We start from the raw sequence: 19,402 nt of genomic DNA, 5'->3' as shown, positions 1-19,402 counted from the left end.
GTGGGGAGCTAGATCAAAAGTGGAACAGCTAGCTGAGACTTGAACGGGGGCCCACAGGACATATTGGTGTTTCACGTGGTGGCTTAACCTTATGGGCACAACACAGGGCACCTACAATTGGCTTTTTGAACTTAAATGAAGCTGTCGTAACTTGCTTTTATTATTATTATTGGTGCGCAATTCACCAGAACCTGTTGGAAACCAAGGGAAAATGACTTAAGATCTGGCTTGTAAGATTTGTCAGACGTGAAGGATATTTTCACAGAACGAAGCGTTTAAAGACAGAGTCGCTGATGAAACTGCGCTCTGGAGTTTGAAAAGAGACAGGGCTGCTTTAAGAGAGAAACAGGAAGTTGTAACTAGAAGCCATCCGAATGCTAAGCCAGGGCAGAATGCTGCGAAGTAGCAACTAAAGTGGCAGTGTTTATTCTGAGACCCTCGGGCAACCAGACTGTCTTGGCAAATCTTGCTAAAATAGCCATTATCCAGGCTTCAATCTAAGGAATTCCCAGAAGACAAGGAGCATGGAGAGGCAGCGGAGGTTCTTGTCAGAGCAGGATGAGTATCAGTTTCAACATCAAGGAGCGGTGGAGCTGCTGGTCTTTAATTTTTTGCTCATCCTCACCATCCTGACAATCTGGTTATTTAAAAATCATCGGTTCCGCTTCTTGCATGAAACGGGAGGAGCGATGGTGTATGGTGAGTGCATAAATGGGGGGATTGATGTGAAACTTGTTGCTGGGGCGTAATTAGAGACTCGTGCTCAGATGGCAAAGTACCGAAACTGGAGGAAATATGCAGACTGAAATGTCATTAGCTTGATGAAAGGTGCTGCGGCATAATGCATGTAAATCCCTTTCCAGAGGAGCTGCGGGAATTTGCCTTGTCACGGGAGCGAATATCCTAGTCATGTTCTGGGGCACGGAATGCAAGTCTGTTGACAGCTGCGGGTCCATTGTCAGGTGGGAGTGGAGCCTCGGGAGCTGTTTGTTTCCCTGCCGCTGTTGGGAGGGGATGGCTCTGCAGCCACAAAAGATGAGCTTGTGTCACAGGCAGTACCAAGGCAAGAACGTTAGAAAGTTCTGAAAACGGTGTCACTGCTCAGGCATGGAGGAAATCCTCTCATATTAGAGAATGTCCAGGAGAAAACTTGCAAAAACAAAGGAAGAAAGAAAAAGACACCATCCCTCCTAGGAATCTCATCCAAATCCTTTTCGAATATAAACAATGTTTTTACTTTCTGTGATAAAAAGTAATCAATAAACAGAGTTTTCTTTACGTAGCATTTTTTTTTTCTCTTAGCCCAATTTTAGTCATTGTCATTTACAATTGGGAATTGTGCGATTTGCTGTGGAGTTCTTGTTTCTCTTTGATGTTTTTTTTTTGGAAGCCAGGGCATGGAAAAGCATTTGTGGAGCATGGTGAACTCCCAAAGTGTTGCTGTTACTCTGTAATTGGCCATGCCATCCCTTTCAGGAAGTTCAATGAAGTGTAACCGATTATCCAGTCTGTATTCTTATCTTTGGAATTAAAGTGCAAGACCTCAGTAGACTTGAAACTGGTATTATTGATAAAATGGTTGAGGTCACCACCATTATTCTATCAACCTGATAATGGACAGGAACTGTGCATGCAAGGGAAACAGATGGGGTGTTGCTACAAACCAAGGAAAAGAACATGTTTATTATTTATGGGCTTCTCTCTCTTTGGAAATCCCGAAGTCCTTTTAAATGCTTTGCATCTGGGGAACAAGACCAATGTTTAATTTGTATGTTGTAACAAGTGCAAAAGCCATGATTGAGGGCAGTGGAAAACCTGTGTCTCCCTGGGACTCCCTGTAAGACACAAGCTCTGTAAAAAGCAGAAGTTTCAGGTAAAACAGTGCAGTTTCTTTTCGGGAGGAAGAAGTGTTGATTCCTTCAGAACACAGAGTTCAATTTCTTTTTACTGAGGATCTTAACGCTTACGAAACTGCAGGTAGGGGCAGGAGAGTCACAGTGAAGTGGAAGAGAAAGGACCACACAGAAAGGAAGTGATGCTTTCAGATTGCACGCCCTGGGCTCCAGTTGTTAGCCCAGCTCTGTCATCTGAGCATCGGGATTGTTCTGCAGACTTGGTGAATAAATAATCAACAGTGTGTAGGATGTAATCTGAGCAGAAAGAAGCAATGTCATTCTTGGCATCATATAAAGAGCACAAATATACTTTAACAGAAAAACACAATTAAGAGATTACCGATCTTTCTTGGAAAGATTTCTTCACAACCTAAGTTTGGTTGAACTATCTGACGCGTTCCGTGGTGGAATGTTGTTTTGTCAACCTGATTAAATTGTGGTGGCCTACTGAAATTCAGACACACTCTGCACTGGCAACACAAAAAAGGAATTTTTACTCTTTGAACCTTAAATATTGCATCTGGCATCTTCAAGGAATGCATTAAGCATTTTTTTTTTAAACTGCTGTTTGCAATCATAAGGTCTTAGAACGTCTTCTGCTCTTTTTGAAGTAGCCGTGCTTAGGGCAGGATGCAGGGCAAGACGATGATAAGAGTTCAGTTTACTTAGTCTGATTTCTGTCCTTTCTCCATGAATTGTCTTATGTGAAAGTTATTGAAAGCAGTTTCTGACCAGTGCAATGTAAAAGCTTTATAAGCATTATGTAGATACTCGTTATTAGAAAAAGACACTTGTAGTGGGTTTATTTTAATGTAGGGTCATAGAGTAGATGCTTGTATTTAAGGGGATCCTAGAGGTTGTTATGTCTAGAGGTTACCTTCATCTTACAGAGGGAGAAACCAAGTCGCAAGAAGTGAAGTGATGTCCCCAAAGAGAGTGCCACTCAGAGCAGGGCACATTCGCTTGCATTCATACAGCACGTCCCCACCAGATTTATATTCATCTTAAAGGGATTCTCAGTGAAAGTCTGAAAAGCCTCCATACAGATGGAATTACAGATTCTCGTGTTTCTTCTTCGAGGGATGATGGTATATCAGAAATGTTTACTAAGGACTTTCTGTCAAGGATATAACACAGTGGTCTGAAAATGCAAGAGAAGGGCTCTAATAGATGTTTTTAACAGCAGGAGAGAAGAAGATGGCCAGCGAATTTATTATTCATCAGCTATAAACAAACGTGGAATTCATAAATGAGGAAGAAGCCCTAGGGAATCTACCTCCAACATCCTCATTTTGCAGGGAAAAAAAAAAAGAAATGAAGGTCTAGAGAAGGGAAGGTCATGTTGTCAGCTGTTGATCTGGGATTTAACTTCCCTCTCTTCAGCAAGAGGTGCTGAAGCATTCAAAATGAGCACATCTTTTCTCTGGCCTTCCTGGAATGGCTGTGCGGCAGGATCCAGGTGCATCCTATTGCTGTTCATGCTTTCAAGTTGAATCAGAGAGATACTGGTCCCCAGGAGACCCCAAAGAGGGAAATTTCATGGTCAAACTCTACAAATCCTTCTATCCATCAATGAAAGGAATTCACGGTTTTTTGCAGACGCTCTGCTGGGGGCCTGCTGGAAATCAACGGTGAAATAAAAACATATTGCTAGACGGAAAGCTTAAACATCTAAGAGTTCCTTCTTGCAAGGAGTTGAACATTTTCTAGGAGGCAGTAACTCATTCATCACCATACTGCAGACACGTGTACTTGTAGGGATCCGGCACCTCATGCTGAGCAATGCAGCTGGCTCATGGTTTCTCCTGCTCTTGTCAACGTTTGGTATAACGTGTCATTTGCTCCTGTCTGAAACCATAAGTATTAAATTTCCTGTAGTCCCTTGGTCGAGTGTGTCATATGTTTTTGTGTCAAATATCCTTCCAGAGGTCCAACAGATGTCAATATGTTGCATCAGCATAACTGGAAGCCAGCATCAAGGCATCATGGGCTTAGAAAGTGGGCAGTTTGAGCAAAGTGAGCAAGGAGTAAAAAAACAGAATGCTCCACTTGCTTTCTATACTGATTGGGAGCAATTTTCAACCTGTGAATCTGAACTGATCATCTGAATGGTTGTCTAAGCCATTTGGGATCATCTGAATGGTTGTCTAAGCCATTTGGCTTAATTGTCAACGGGAAATAAGTGTGATTTTCCAAATACAAGTCACCCATTTCAGGAAAATATTTTTTTTCTTTCATCAAGAGTTTTTAAAATTAGTAACAGCATTATAATAATAACTTTTGCCTTAATAAGAACAGTAATGGACAATTATCTCTCATGACCGTCTGTGGTTCTCCTGATTTCAAAATTGAAGTATTAAAATCCATAACTGGTTTAAAACATAAGCCATCATCATATTCATTTAAACTGAAGTAAAAGCCTAAATGACTGTTAATGGTCAAAATATTGATTGACATAGCTGGTGCACTCAGCACTATTCACTTAGGACCCTGTGTCCCCTGCTCAGTGTTCACAAAGGAAAAATTGCACTCTGATAGCATTAAAAATTCCATTATATGTCACTGGAAGCTACCATTCATTTGCATGTTGGAATCCGAACTTCGGGGAAGAGCAATTTCAGCCTCTTTGATTTAAATCTCTATGTTTGATTCCACAGCTTTCTGATATAAGGGAAAGTCTCATACTTTGTGTGTAGGAATCTTGCTCACTGTATGTAGTGAGCACAAAGGAATTAACAAACCACAAAGCCTGGATTTTCAGTTCCTTAAACCATGCCATATGAAACCATTCTCTAGTCCTTTTGAGAATATACTTAACATTTGAATGGAGCTAATTTAATTCACTCAACAAATTTTTCAAGTTGTAAAGCAAATACAGCTACACAACAAAACACCAAGGTTTGCAAAGTAAATTTGGCTGAGAAGCCTTCTGAGGGCATCCATTTCATGCTGGTACTTCCTGGGAGCTCCTTGGGTGGCACTGGGTTGTTGAACGTGATGTGGCTTTTACCTGCTGATCTGATTTGGCCTTGCTCCAGTCTAGCTCGGCCTCCCTAATTGCTAGACCCACAGGAAATGCTTGCCACCAGGTCACCCTGTCTGTGCCCTTGCCTACAATGTCCTTCAGAGGACATTTCCTTGTTTACTGTGGCATCAATAATGGAGAAAACACTGCAATTCTCTTGGGCTTTTGAGCTTTGTAATCCCCTTGACTTTTTCCTCAGTAGATGAGTGCATTATGTTGGGCAAGTGACTTAATGTTCTTTTTGGCCAATTAGGAAACAGATAAGTTTTACAAAGCTCCTTTGCAGCTGCAAAAGTTCTTGAAACTTTATACCAGACCAGCTTCTACTGTGAAGCATCTTTCAGCCTCACCAGGCCAATTCTGCATTCCCAGAACCTGCCAGCCAGTGATGGTTTGCAGACATTTTCTCTTAGTCGGGTGTTGTCTGATTCAGTGGTAGGATTCTCAGTAGATTCTGCTGAACTCCTATCAGAATGATGGTGAGAATTAGTTATCAGAGATGTGTGTAAGAGTGTGTGGAGGTTTTCTCATGAAGTCAGAGTGGCTTCTATAGGAAGTGGTGTTAGAGTTAGGGGCCCAATGCACTATACTTCTCCATTTTTGGTACAAAAGTTTGATTTTTCAGGCACTTCACAGATCTGGCCATGTTTCCTATGTGGAAAGGTAATTAGCAAGGAAGGATGAGAGAGCGAACATTAAAATGTATTACTCCCTGGAGGTTTCTAGAAGTTTAATTTTTTTAAGCTTTATTTATTTGTAAGTCAGAATTACACAAGGAGAAGAAGAAACACAGAGAAATTTTCCAGCCACTGGGTCACTCCCAGATGATCACAATGGTTAGGGGTAGGGTTGGGCCAGAATTAAGCCAGGAGCCTGGAATTCCATTCTGGGCTCCCAGATGGGTGCAGGGACCCAAGCACTTGGGCCATCTTCTGCTGGATTGTCAGGTGTGTGAGCAGGTAAACAGATTGGAAGTAGGGTAGCCATGACTCGAATCAGTTTCCCTATGGGATGTCAGTTTCACAGGCAACACCTTAGCACACTGTGCCACAATATGGTCTGTAAAAGTTGAATCTAGTGAAACAATTTCTGTCTTCCAAACAAAGCCATGAATAAATTGACCCATGTGTTGTGCTGGGCTTGTGAATTCCACAAGCTGCCAAAGAAGCCTTCACCCTGAGCTGCCAGGGCACCTCCACGCTGTCCCCTCGTGGGATGGGAGAAGCTTATGCATGTAACCATCAAGAATCTCACTATATGCTTCAAGCTACTTTTTCAGATGTTACAGCTACCTGAATTGATGTAAAGCTATATGGTTAGTGAAGCAAGAGTGATCATGGATGTTCATTCATTAAACCTCCATTATACTAAAGATTGCTATGAAAATATTGAACCCAAACAGCATGACTTGAATCATGCAGGTGTAAGTACCTTGCATGTATGAACTTATTTAATCTTTACAACTGCCATATTTTACATGAAGAAATCGAACCACCTGAAAACTAAATAACTTGTCCAGGTTCATATTTCCCAGTTCCAGGCTTGGGACACCAACCTGGATCTCATGCATTCCCATGATATCTTAAACCCGGCTCCAGCTGTGTATGTGCGTGGGAAGGAGTAATGCAATATACATGTTACAGATGAAGAAACCCAGATTGGAATACATAAAGTAACTTGCTAGTAACCAAAAGCACTGTATTTTAAATTCATGACTATAAAACCCATGTTCTCTCATCTCTATTATCTTTAGCCTAAGAAAAGTTTCTGTTACTTAGTAAATGTCTCCTTTGTGCTTGGTAATAAAGGTTCCTGAGGAAGCTGAAGGAAAAACTGTAGATATTAAAATATGCAAGGATTCTTCAAAAAGTTTGCGGAAAGTGGAAGTAAAAGATAGGAACACATAGTGCAAACATTTTTGAAACCTCATATATGAAGGGCCTCAAAAATGTTGTGGAAAATATGCGTCTGAGAAAGAGTGGCATGGATTTCAACTCTAACTTCCATTTTTTGGTGAACTTCTTGAAATCCCTTATATAACTGAATGCATTAGCACTACCCCTCCAGGTAACAGGATCTTCATTCTACAATGAAGGAAACAGAAGTCAGGAGAGTTAGAGCTTGGCCAGAGCTCTGCAGAATAACTGGCAAGAGAACCCTTTTAAAAGCAGTCCTCTCGGATTGTGGGCTCAATTGTTCTGTCATGGAGTCTGTTCTTGACATACACTTCTCATTACGCTCAGGGGTGGAGCATGGCTGGCCGTAGGGAGAGCTAAGTCTCTCCTCTACCCGGAAGTCCAGAGTTGTGATCCAGGCAAAGGAAAGTACCCAGCATGGAAAATGGTTGGAATGGTATTGTGACATACCCTTAAGAGAGGATGACGAGTTTGAGCTGGAAATACAGGTCCTAATGTCTGGGAAAGCAGTGTTGCAAGTTCATGATCTTACAGGTTTTAAATGCCTGTGGTTGTCAGAGTGGGCATGGCATGTGCCATAAATAGTTTGAGAAGAAGCATCATGCAAAATAAGATTTTATCATGATAGTTTATTTGAATTTAGTTTTTAGAGGAGACTGAAGTTAAAATCCTGAATTCTACCTTGAGGCTGTCCAGTTCCGGGACCTGTGTGCATGAGCCACAGATGGTATGGATTCTGATGAAATGCAAGACTGAGGTGATCTTCATCTTCACAGGGGCTATTGCTTTATAGGTTCGTGCTGCTCACAATGTGCTTCTTGGATTAACAACATCACCATCACCTGAAAGCTTGTCAGCAATGCAAATATGTCAGCCCAGCCCACACTTAGCCAATCAACAACTCTGGGCTCAGTGGTAGATACTTCCTCAAGGCTTCCAGGTAGTTCTGATGCACCAAAGTTTGACGAGAAAAGTGAGTGTGCAGTTCCTGGTTTTCATTCTGGTTTCTCATCATTTAACTCGTTTACTCCTTGACATTCTTTTAGTTTGTGTAATATTACCACCTCTGGTTTGAGAAAAAAAAGTTTATTTTGTGTAAACATTGTAAGTAAGAAATCATTTGTTTAGTCAATATGCATATAGTGAAATATCTCTATATTTTTTCTGTTGGCTTTCTAAGTTGGCTGCAATAAGATGTTAACTATGTGTAAGCTGGTGACCGAGACAGTTTCTAAAGAGATCTTCTTTGCAATTCTACAATAAAAAGGCCAGGGTCCAGGGAAGCATGTGTTTCAATATGCTTGTGTATGGTGAAATGTTAGACACTCTACCATCTACCATGACAGAGCATGGGATGGTTAGAACTTCATGGCATTGTTCATATAACTGTATCCTCTAGGAAGATAAGAGATGCTGGACAAGTCAGCCCTAGGTGGAACACTGGAAGACTTTATCTGCTGGAAGAGAATGGGATTTAGCTAGCCTAGACCTGTTTAACATCAGCATGGGGCTCTTTCCATCTTTAAAACAAGCAGATGGCAAGGCAGCACAAAGCAGTAAATTGTGTCCCTTTTAGCAACACCCACACTTCCCTGTAGTCCTTTGAATTTAGAGGCTTGGTGGGAAGGCAGAGAAAGAACAAAAGCCCTAAATAACCATAAGGCTTTGTGTATTTTTGCTTTTAGCTTCATCCTTGACTAATCCTAGGATAGAAATAAACTGCTAAGAAAGAAAATGTTAGCAAATGTATTTAGACATTTCAAATCAGATCTCTGCCTTCTCTCTATGACAGTATCCTAGCAAAGACTTTTCAAAAATATTTATTTATTTTTTTACTCCATGATATAGTTCCATAGACTCTGGGGTTTCCCTTTTCCCCACCCCACTAATTTCCCCCATGTCATTACAATACTACAGTACTCCACAACCAGTCATAAATCCACCATCCTGCTATTTAAGTATTTCCTGACATTGTAGGCATGGACAATGGCAGAGACACTGTGCAACAGATAAGGAACTAATATCCAGGATTTATAAACAGATTCAGAAACTCAGTGACAGCAAAACAAATAATCCTGTGAAGAAATGGGCAAAGGAAATGAACGTTTTTCAAAAGAACAAATTCAAATGGTTAATGAAAATATGAAAAAATGCTCAAACTCTCTAGTTGTTCAGGAAATACAAAGGAGAACCACATTGAGGTTCCACCTAACTCAGTGAGGTTGGCCTACATTCAGAACACCTACCTGCATGGATATGGGAAGAAAGGTACCCTCCTTCACTGCTGGTGGGAATGTAGGCTAGCACAGCCTCTATGGAATTCAGTATGGGGAATGCTAAGAGAACTGAAAATTGACCTATTGTATGACTCAGCTATCTCACTGCTGGGAATATAAACAAAGAAAATGAAATCTGCATATGAGAATGGGATTTGTAATCCCATATTTACAGCAGCACAATCCCAACAGCAGACATGGGAGCAACCCAGATGCCCATCCAAAGAGGAGCAGATAAAGAAATGGTGGTACATCTACTCTATGGAATACTACTCAGCCATTAAAAAGAATGACATTCTAGCAGAGACTTTTTTGTTAAGAAGGGAAAAGAACGGATAATGTCACGTAATCAGTTGGCTTCCTTAGGTTGTCCAATCCTTCTCATAGTCTCCACATTTAAATCTTAAGTTCACATTTTTGGAATATCAAAGACTGAACTAAAACATCACATGTTACCTGCCTTTGGATGTCCCCAGTGTCAAAAGTCTTAATATTGGGGATGTGTGTTTGACCTAGCAGTGATGATCCTGGTTAGGATGCATGAGCCTACCATCAAAACGCAGGTCCAGATCTTAACTTCAGCTTTCTGCTGATGTAGACTAGAAAGCAGCAGGGATGATTCAGATAAGAGGGATCCTACCACTGGATTAGGGTTCTGATACTCTCTGTCTCTTGATCACTGTCTTAGCCTCTCTCTCTCTCTCCCTCTCTCCTTTAAATAAATGCAAATTAAAAGAAAACAACCGTAAGTCTAAATATTGGTGAAGAACTCTCTTCCTGGAGGTTTATTTTACTCCTTTCATTTAAAAATTGCTATGTTCAGGGGCTCTAAAAATCACTCTTTATGCAAATATATATGAAATCTGATGTTAATTTCCTCTCTGTGCTGCCATTGTTCCTTGGTTATCTTCTTCTTAAATTAACATCTGTACATGCTGATTCCTCTGCTTCTGCACACTGAGCTGCCTGCTTTCTTACTCACCAGCTTCATGCCGACTGCCTCTCCCAGGAAGCCCTCTGTACTCCTTTCCCACAATGGACCATCAGCTGAGCTACCCAGGGTGGGCGTCCTAAGCTGCTTGCGTTTCCTGGGGAGCACTGCACTCCTTGATTTCCCTATGTTCATCCCTACCTAACAAGCCAGGCCCTCTGTCCAGCCAGGTGAACTCTTAAGTGTCCTCAAGGTCCTCTGCTTTGTTGAGCTGTCCCAAGCATGCTGGAAGGCATGGTTAGCTGATCTTTCCTTTAGACTCTGTCCTTTAGGAATTTGTTCATTCACTTGTAAGCAGAAAAATCAAAGCTGATTTCAAGTCTATAGAGCTACACTGCTTGAAGAGGCCTTAGGAACACTGACCAGGGCAGATATAAGCCCTAAAGACCTGTGTCATCTCCCATAACCAAAAGTCTAGAAAAGCAGAATCTTCAGGGCTGCTCGATCCAACAGCTTCATTGGCAAAAACCCAGTTTCTTTCCTTTTTTTCTGCTTTCCTAGTCTTGGTATTCATTTCAATGTCAGACTGGCAGAGAGGCGAATGTGGAAGTTCCAGGAGTCCTCCCCTGGCTCGGTCACATTCCTGAACAAGTAAGAAAGCACACCTCTCTTGTGTCTCTTAGGATTTCAAAACTTTTCTGAGAAACTGCCTAGCAGGATTCCATTACTGCTAAATGAATGGGATGGAGTGACAAGCCCGCGCAGAGCCAATTACCAGCTATGGGAAGAGAAGCAGTCCTGGAGCTGAGGGTGAGGGCAGCTGACCTGAGCACATGGCAGGTCGCACAGGGCGGGGAGGACAGCTGAATACATCAGGGTGTGGTTGGGATGTGTGCTTGACATCAGTAGCCTCTGATATCCTCAGCAGGTGGAGATATAATATCACACATATCATATACTTCAAGGGTATGCCTTTTTTTGTTGTTGAGGAAAGGGTAATACCTCATTAATCCAAATTCATTTTGGCTGTCATTCCATGCGGTGTGAATGACTACAAACCTCCTTTCTTCTCCATTCTTTCTGATTCACTTCAGGACCCTAACTTCTTCCAACATCTTGTAACATTTAAAAATGCGCACCCTGGTGACAACCTGAGCAGGTGCAGGTGTTTGCAGTGTGCGGTGTCAGGGTGGCCCCACTCCTGCAGGAGCAGAGGCTGAGGGCCCCTGGCTGGAGCCCAGTCCTGCAGGGAGGGCCAATGAATGCAGGAATACAACCACAGCACTGAACAGAGCTGAAGAGATGCTAACGCATCTGTGTTACAAAAACAATTTCACGATCCTCTTCATTCGAGTTCTTTTTTTTTTTAATCTGTCCCCATCTGTAATCCTCTAAGAAAATTCATTTTAGAAATATCTGTAGAGTAGTTCCAGGTGAGATGTGAGGGAACTCGGTTCTGAAGAATGAACTTCATGGCAGGAGAGGTTTGGGAAACCCTTGCTGTGGCTTATTCTTGTTGGAAATTGGGGTCAGATGGCTGGGTAGGTGGTAACGGGCTGGTAAGTTAGGACACTGTAATGTCTTCAGAGCAAGATTATATTTAATTCACATTTTGTAATCCTCAGAATTCCCAGATCAAACGATGCCTCGTATGTCTGTGGCTAGAAAGCAAAATGAAGGCAGAGGAGAGGGAAGGAATGCAATTTTCTTGTCTTTTCAATGTAGACACTGAAGTAAGAACCAAACTCACAAAACAAAGCTTGTATTTCTGAATGTTCCTTGGCTTGAGGATTGCTGATGCTATTTCCTCTTCCTCCACTCTCCCTCCTCTCCTCCCCCTCCCATGGCACCACCGTGGCAGTGGCGGATCGCTCCTCTGCTACATGACAGATAGAGCTGAGTGGGGACTGCAGTTCAGAGGACCTCTGCGTGATGCTCCTTAAATGTGATGGTAACTGACTGACTGCACAAGTTCAGAGGGTACCACTGTTCTTGACTCAGGAAGGAGTGGTTGGTAGACCTAGAGAAAGTCGAACTTGAATTCTTTCTCGAGTGTCTGGCTTTTCTCCCATCCAAATACTAACCAGGCCCGACCCTGCTTAGCTTCAGATGGGATTGGGCAAGTTCAGGGTGGTATGGCTGTGGACAGACTTTCTGGCTTTTCTAAAGGAGACAAAATGATGACTAGCGTTGAGTCTCAGACCTAAGCAGTGTCTGGGAGACAGCTGAGACTGAAGCAATTATGCTATAAATCTTTATAAACCCAGTCCCTAGAGTGTGCGGGCTGGAAGAGCTCAGGCACACAAATATTTTATGGTCACAGGCTCCATCAGAGCCCGGATTCTCCCAGGTGGGATCTAAAAGAGACTTTGTAGGATGACGTCTGCTTGATGGAAGTGCATTTTCCAAGCTCCCAGGAGGGGCTCTATGCTATTGCAGAGAGGTCTGGATTCACTGGAGGTCAGACCCACAATGCCACCATCTAAGGTGACCGGGTGTCCAGACTTGAAGAAGCAGCTGCCGATGCATCTGGATCAAAGTTTCTGCCTGGAAAGGCAATAGTAGCAGATGGCAAGGGGGCAGGTCTCCAAGGGCCATGTGTCCCCGTGCTGGGTGGGTTTCATACTGCCGGGGCAGGCTGGATCCTTTGCCACTCTAGCAGGGGGAGTCCTGATTTCAGGGTTCACCAGGGAGAGTAGTGTCCCATAGCCATGGCAGGCTGTCTTCTCTTTCCCTCTATGCACAAAGAATGGCTGTTTGCTTTACACTGTCTCTAAAATCAACCACTTCTTGTCAGCTTTTATTTCCTACTGGAAATCTTACTCAATCTGTCACCTGTCTGATACAAGATTGTGCTGGTGTGTGTTAACATGCTGTAGTCACGACAGCATATGGCTGTAGATGCCTGGAAAAATCACTCTGTGGCTCTGCGTGTCAGTGTCTGGCCTCTGACAAATGAGCATTTTCCAGCTGCTTCTCTTGCAGCAGAGGTACCCTCCTGGGGAGCTCAGCTTGTTAACCAGGTGCACTATGAGGCTGCGAGCATGGGGGTGGGGGATCCCACAGGTCCTGACAATCCGCCAAGATGCTGATTGCTGTCAACCTTTGTTTGGGGAGAAGTGGAGCCAGACTCTTCTGGCTAGTGCATTCGTGTGAATCCCTGAAGAAGCAGATGCTGGAAAGAAATTGATTGTATAGAATATTTACTGGGAGAAACTCCCAGGAGAGAAAAATAGGAGGGGAGCCTGAGGACACAGGGCTCAACCCTTGTGCAAAGGGAATGAAGGAAGACCAGCCAGGAGAAGTTCAGGCTGTGGTATGGGTCTAAGCAAGGTTTGGCAAAGCTGATGGTCAGCGCTCAGAAGAGTTACCATCGCTCTGCCTTAGCACCCCTTAGCACAGGGACAGCCAGCGAGAAGCCTCAGTGTGAGTTTGGACCATTCCTCCAAGGCGATCCTTACAGGGAGACAAGTGTTTGGAAAACCTGTTGTATGGCTGTTACATCTTGGCTTCCTCCATTTCCTCATTTTACTTCTTTGTGAAGGCTGAGAGCAGAGCTGGGCAGAGAGGGAAACAGGGTTGTTTAGACATGGACCTGGAGTGTGAATTTAGCCACACTAAATATCAGGCACTCCCTGTTAGGACAAAGACTTCCTTTCCATGTTTGGGAGGTAATGATGAATGTTTCATGTTTATTTCATCCTAGGTTATTGAAAGCGCTTTTGCCATAACAAGTGTCTCTCCACTTAGAGTTGTCAGTGATGCTTTATGGGTTATTTGAATGCAGGTCCCTTGCAGATAGCATCTTATTATTCTCTTCTTTGTGTTCCACTTGAGTAGCATTCCTGGCACCTGCTCAATCACTTTTGGGACATAAATCCTTCGTAGAGGCAGAGTGTTGAAAAAGTGATGTTCGCAGGCAATCCCTCTAAATGACTTGGAGTCAGGAGAGTCTGTCATGACTGCTTTGACTATGGCCCTTCGCTGTTGTGGCTGAAAGGCTGCCTGCCTTTCCGCAGTGGCTCACACACTCAGTGAAGGTGATCACCCTGTCACTGGGTTCCTCACAGAAGTTAGGACACAATATTACCGCAACATGAAACAGTGGGTCAAACACGGAAGCAAGAATTAGGGAAGGACTCCAGAAAGAAATCTCACCTCTCTGTCATTCTCACCTCTCACTCTAGTTTTCCACCTTGTTACCCAAGAGGTAATTCTTGTAGGAAAATATGCTTGTTTTACCTTTCTGCTTAAAATGCTTCAATATTCCTATCTTACCAAAAGACCACAGGTCAGAACTTCTGAGCATTGCACTAGAGCCTCTTATCCACTGCTTGCTATTTACACTCCTCTCTGTCCATGTCTATCTTTATATATTTCTTCTTACACCATTGGTAACTCCCCAAGTGTGCTGGGTAAGTCCGTCTGTATTCATATAGTGTATTCATTGGGTTACCATTACTGGTTCTTAGCACAGAAGTACCAATGCACTCATGGCTTTACTCCACAGAAACTATTTTTTCCACTCCCATAACAGTCTGGGGCAAGTATTCCTGGTGGATAGATGGCTTTCTTCCACCTGCTATCTCTTTTTTGCAGCTCATTGGCCAGGTTCAGCTTAACGCCCTTTGACCTCTTCCCATTGAGCGTGTAGATGGGGAAAGAAAAGGGAAGGGATGCACTCACTTCTTCAATGCTGTGATCCAGAGACGACAGGCAGCACTTTCCCATGCCAACATGCACAGCTGAGTTTCAGCTCATTTCCTCGTTCAGCTCATCTGGTCAAATTTTATGTGATCTTTTAATATTTGTCTGAAGTTTTGCATAATTCAAAGGGCTTTGGACTATCTCCTCTCTGTACTCATATTACAAAGCGTTCACCAGCTGTCATAGCACGTGTCATGTTGTATTATAACTGTTCATGAGTCTTCACTCACACAAACTTGAGTTCAGGTACAACTGGAACTGTATTTGTAGTTTGAATCTATAAATCTCTGGCATTTTCATGCTTTAAAAAATGAGCTGTGGATTCTTTTTCCCAAATACAACCATCAGTCTGAATCTCATCTCTGAAACATCTTCCTTATTTGTTAACAAATCTACATTAGAAAATTTCAGTTATCAGATTACCAGCAAGCAACCTTACAGGCAGTTGATAAACTTAAAACTGTCAGGTTGAACTCCTCATGAAAAAAAAAAATTTTTATCATTGGAATACATTTTTCTACTGGTAAGATGATAATGAGATATTTTATCGCTCAAGAGGAAGTCTAAAATGAGGCAGCTAGTTCATATACAGCTAGTGGCTCAGTGGCACTATTTGGGATCTGGGGCTGTCTTTATCTCATACCTGCCATCCTCTGAGCATGGGTTTGTTGTGTCCATCGATCGTATCCCCTCATGGCTACAAGGTCCTGTCCCTATTAGCACATAATAAAAAGAAATCTTAACATTGCTCATGTCCCAAGGGATGGAGCAAGAACTGTTTTTGTCCCCAGCCATAGTATTTTCTCTCAGTCTAAAGGAACCAGATTAGTAGGTGCTGATTTGGGGACTGGAAACGGTTGGAGGGGATTTGTTTCTTGACGGTTCAATTCTGCACGTACATAACACAGCAAGCCTTTTTGGAAACACTTGGAAAGACAGAAGAGACAGGTATCTCTCCTCTCCAAGATGCATGAGGCCATTGGGCATGAAACCAATGGGCATTTGTGCTGAGTACTCAAGGAATGTCATCCAATGGCAGTCCTTTAAGAATGCATTCTATTGAATGGGTTTATGGAAAAGTCAGCAATGTTTTAAACTAGATAATGTTCCAACCCTTTCTTCTGCTACACCTGAAGTTTTAACCCATACATAGTCAGCCCTCCATAACTGCAGATTCGATCAACCTCAAGTCAAAAGATTTTTTACAATTTGCACCCATGGGACAGGTGTTATGAAGCCATCACCTGCACAGCAGTGTTCCATTATCAGAACACTGGTTCAAGTCTAAGCTGCCCTGCTTTCTTTCCAGCTGTAGATTATGATGCCTAAGAAGTCAGCCAAGGATGGTCCAAGTTCTTGTGCCCTTCAACCTACGTGGAGTTCTGGACTTCTGGCTGCAGCATTGTCTTCTCTCAGCTATGGTGGCCACATGGGGAATGAGCCAGGAAATGCAAGATTCCTTCTCCCTCTCGCTCCCCTTCTTTCTCTATATCATTGCACTTCTCAAATAACATGAAATAATTTTTTTTTAAAAAAATGCATCTCTTGTAAAAACCTGTACAAACTTTTTAGTCATTATTTGCAAGCACTATAATATGACAAGTATTTACACAGCATTTACATTATACTGATTATAAGTAATCTAGAAATGGGTTACAGTATATGAGAAGATGCGAGTTGGTTCTATCAAATATTCAATCATTTCATATGAAGACCTGGTGCATCTGAGGATGATTAGCTGTGGAGTTCAAGAACTAATTTGCCACAGAAACTCAGGGGCACATTCATTAATGAACAGTGAAGATTGCATTCCTCCACTTACACCTGCTTCTTCTTTATTTCAGGCCTCATAATGGGATTAATTTTACGATACGCTACAGCGCCAACTGACATTGAAAGTGGAACTGTGTATGACTGTGGAAAACTGGCCTTCAGTCCTTCAACTCTGCTGGTTAATATCACGGAGAAAGTTTATGAATATAAATACAAAAGAGAGATCAGTCAGCACAACATCAGTCCCCACCAAGGCAATGCTATACTTGAAAAGGTGAGAATCCCACGTGGTCAGAAGGGACTGTTTGCAATGTGAACAGTCACACTGCATATGAATATCCATAATGTGGTGCATTCGCATATATAAATGTGTCCTTTTCAGAACCATGCTATTGGGGCCACTTGGTTGATCAGGGGGCCCACGCCTGGTATTATATTCATATTATAAGCTCCGTGGTGTGTTTTCGTAAAAGTTGGGAAAGAAAGATTTAAAATGTAGCTGCTTCACATCCCATTATATTCAATAAAAATACAAATACGTTCGATAATTCCACCTTTCTTGATAGTTGACTCAGGTTTTCACATGTGTATTTTAAGTGCCGTTAGATGTGTTCATGGTAGTGTGTGTGTGTGTGTATTACCAGTTGATTATTTGTTTCAAATTTCCCTTGCACGAAATGGAACATGGAGAGGAATGAAGCTGTTACCACTGGGATCGCTGACTTTTGCCTGCTTGGTTTTTAGGAATACACTGACACACAGCCAGTCTCAAGAGCTCTTGTCGCCATGCATTTAGTCAGTGATTCTTGGATAGAAAAAGAAAAACTGTGAAATGAAATGACTCAGCTTTTAAAACTAAATTACTATCACCGACTTGCGAACTGCTTCAGCGACTAGCAGGAGAATTCCCCTCTGTTCTCAGGACTCTGGGTCTGCCTGCAGCTGAGGTTCCCTGTGAAGCGCCTGCATGTCCCGGCTCAGCTGTGGGAAGAACAGGTGTATTTCTGTGTAAGCATCCTGTGTGCGCTAGGAAGCACGATCTTGTTTCAGACTCTCTGGGGTCAGAGCTGAGGACTTCCAGACGCTGGGAAAGGATGCTTTAGTACTTTTGTGCTACATGGACGTACTTTTCTTGTCATCATTCTGTTGTTGTTGTTGTTTTTTTTTTTTTTTTGCTTTGTTTTATTTCTCTCATTTGGAGAGGCCTGGATGTGTGGGCCAAGAATGGCTATGCTATTGCCAATTACTCCACAAGTGTAATTTTAGTAATTTCTTCCACATTATCTTACACTAGCACATTTTTAGATAAACTTCCTCATAGCAGAAGAAAGGACCAAGGAAAGTCAAGCTGATTATAACGTTAGTCTAAATAAGACTTATGTGGAAAAGTAAGACGAAGCACACACGATGCAAATTAAATATTATTTTTTTGAAATGAATATTGAGACCATTGCTGTGGATTATCTCTTCCATATGATTCTTTCTGTTCACTTAATTAGATATGGTAAGATAAAGAAATTTTAAGGATATTTTCTCATTTTCTTTTGGTTAGCACCTGGATGTAAGTTAATTACTTTTCTTGATTTTCCTGCTCATTTTTATTTGCATTTTTGCAAGTCACTCTCCTAAGAAAGGCTGATAATTAAAGATGCTAGTGATTATCCCTGTTGCTATGGAAATTTTATTCTCTAAGAGGATAGCCAATAATTGCTGATTAGAACTTTTATTGTATAAGAGATGTGTTGCTTCCTTAATCAACAATAATCAAGCCATTGCTTTTAAAACTTATACCAAGTTCTAGAGAAAATACCTAAGTGGCTAGGTCACTATATATGCACATATATATATACATACATATATACGTTTACCTTTAGGATTTTCAATGTGACTTATAGACACAATTATAAGAACATGATGGTCCCTTTCTCCCTCTCTTCCGTCCTCCTCCCTTCCCTTTCCTACTGTTTTTTTCTTAGTGTTTCAGATAATAGATTTTAAACTTACGTGAAAGGCTTAGTCAATTTAAATTAATGTAGAAAGGCTTAATACTTCACTGAGTAAGATTAACAAGTCAAAAGCAAAAAGACTTTTACATAATAATTGAAAAATTGACCAATTTTTACTCACACACGCAGTACATTTTAAGTATGCACAGATCATTAAATCTAGAGTAGCATTAGCTTAATTACTAGTTTAACCATTAGTTTGACAAGCATAGTTTTACAAACATAGTTTTGCATATAAATTTTTTGATTGACCCCCAATGGCTGAGATACTTTGGGATAAACTTCTTAGTCATATGACTCATGGAGTTATAATCATCATTTGTTCTTCAAGCATCCGGGGTTGTTCAAAGGTGAGGCAGCATTCAGAGCAAGCCATTCCCTGGTTGCTGGCAATAGGGGGTGGCTTCTGATGCACTTGATAGGTTAGATGACATCAGGGCAAAAGGATCTTATCTGTAAATGCCTGGAGAACATTTGTTGCACATTTGGTGGTTATTGTCAGTGCTGGAAGACTCTAGCTGGTATACCCCATATCCTGCCTGTCTTAGGAATAGTTCTCCATTGTCCACCACTATTCATATCAATCAGTCATGTTAGTTGCCAAGAGATTCCAAAGTGGTGCCTATTCATTGGAAGACTTACACAGAAGTGACATGAAGTAATGATTTCTTTAAAAACACAAACAAAGCAAAGCACACCTTTGGAATTACATGGATATGTCATCTTTTATAAGTTCCTTAGGCTTCCCATTCCCCAGATGGGAACTGTTTGCATGTTGGAAGTAACACCCATTTTGTAAATTTGTGGGTTATTTATTTTAAAGATTTTAGTTTTTATTTGTTTAAAAAGTACAGTTACAGTGAGAAGAGAGGA

The 19,402-nt window shown here is 41.8% G+C and overlaps 1 protein-coding gene across 1 annotated transcript in view; it reads left to right on the top strand.

Moving 5' to 3' along the window:
- Positions 1-374: 374 nt before the first annotated feature.
- Positions 375-19,402, top strand: part of SLC9A9 (solute carrier family 9 member A9) — a 562,224-nt gene continuing 543,196 nt past the window's right edge. The window contains exons 1-2 of the mRNA XM_040974753.1: positions 375-699; positions 16,595-16,797. Of these exons, the coding sequence (XP_040830687.1) occupies positions 525-699; positions 16,595-16,797 (378 nt within the window). The 5' untranslated portion in view covers positions 375-524. The remainder of the gene's footprint in view (positions 700-16,594; positions 16,798-19,402) is intronic.

Source organism: Ochotona curzoniae, unplaced genomic scaffold (assembly GCF_017591425.1).
Source record: "Ochotona curzoniae isolate NIBS_2020 unplaced genomic scaffold, NIBS_Ocur_1.0 contig_2599, whole genome shotgun sequence".
Taxonomy (NCBI): Eukaryota; Metazoa; Chordata; class Mammalia; order Lagomorpha; family Ochotonidae; genus Ochotona; species Ochotona curzoniae.
This window is presented reverse-complemented; position numbering and strand designations above follow the sequence as displayed.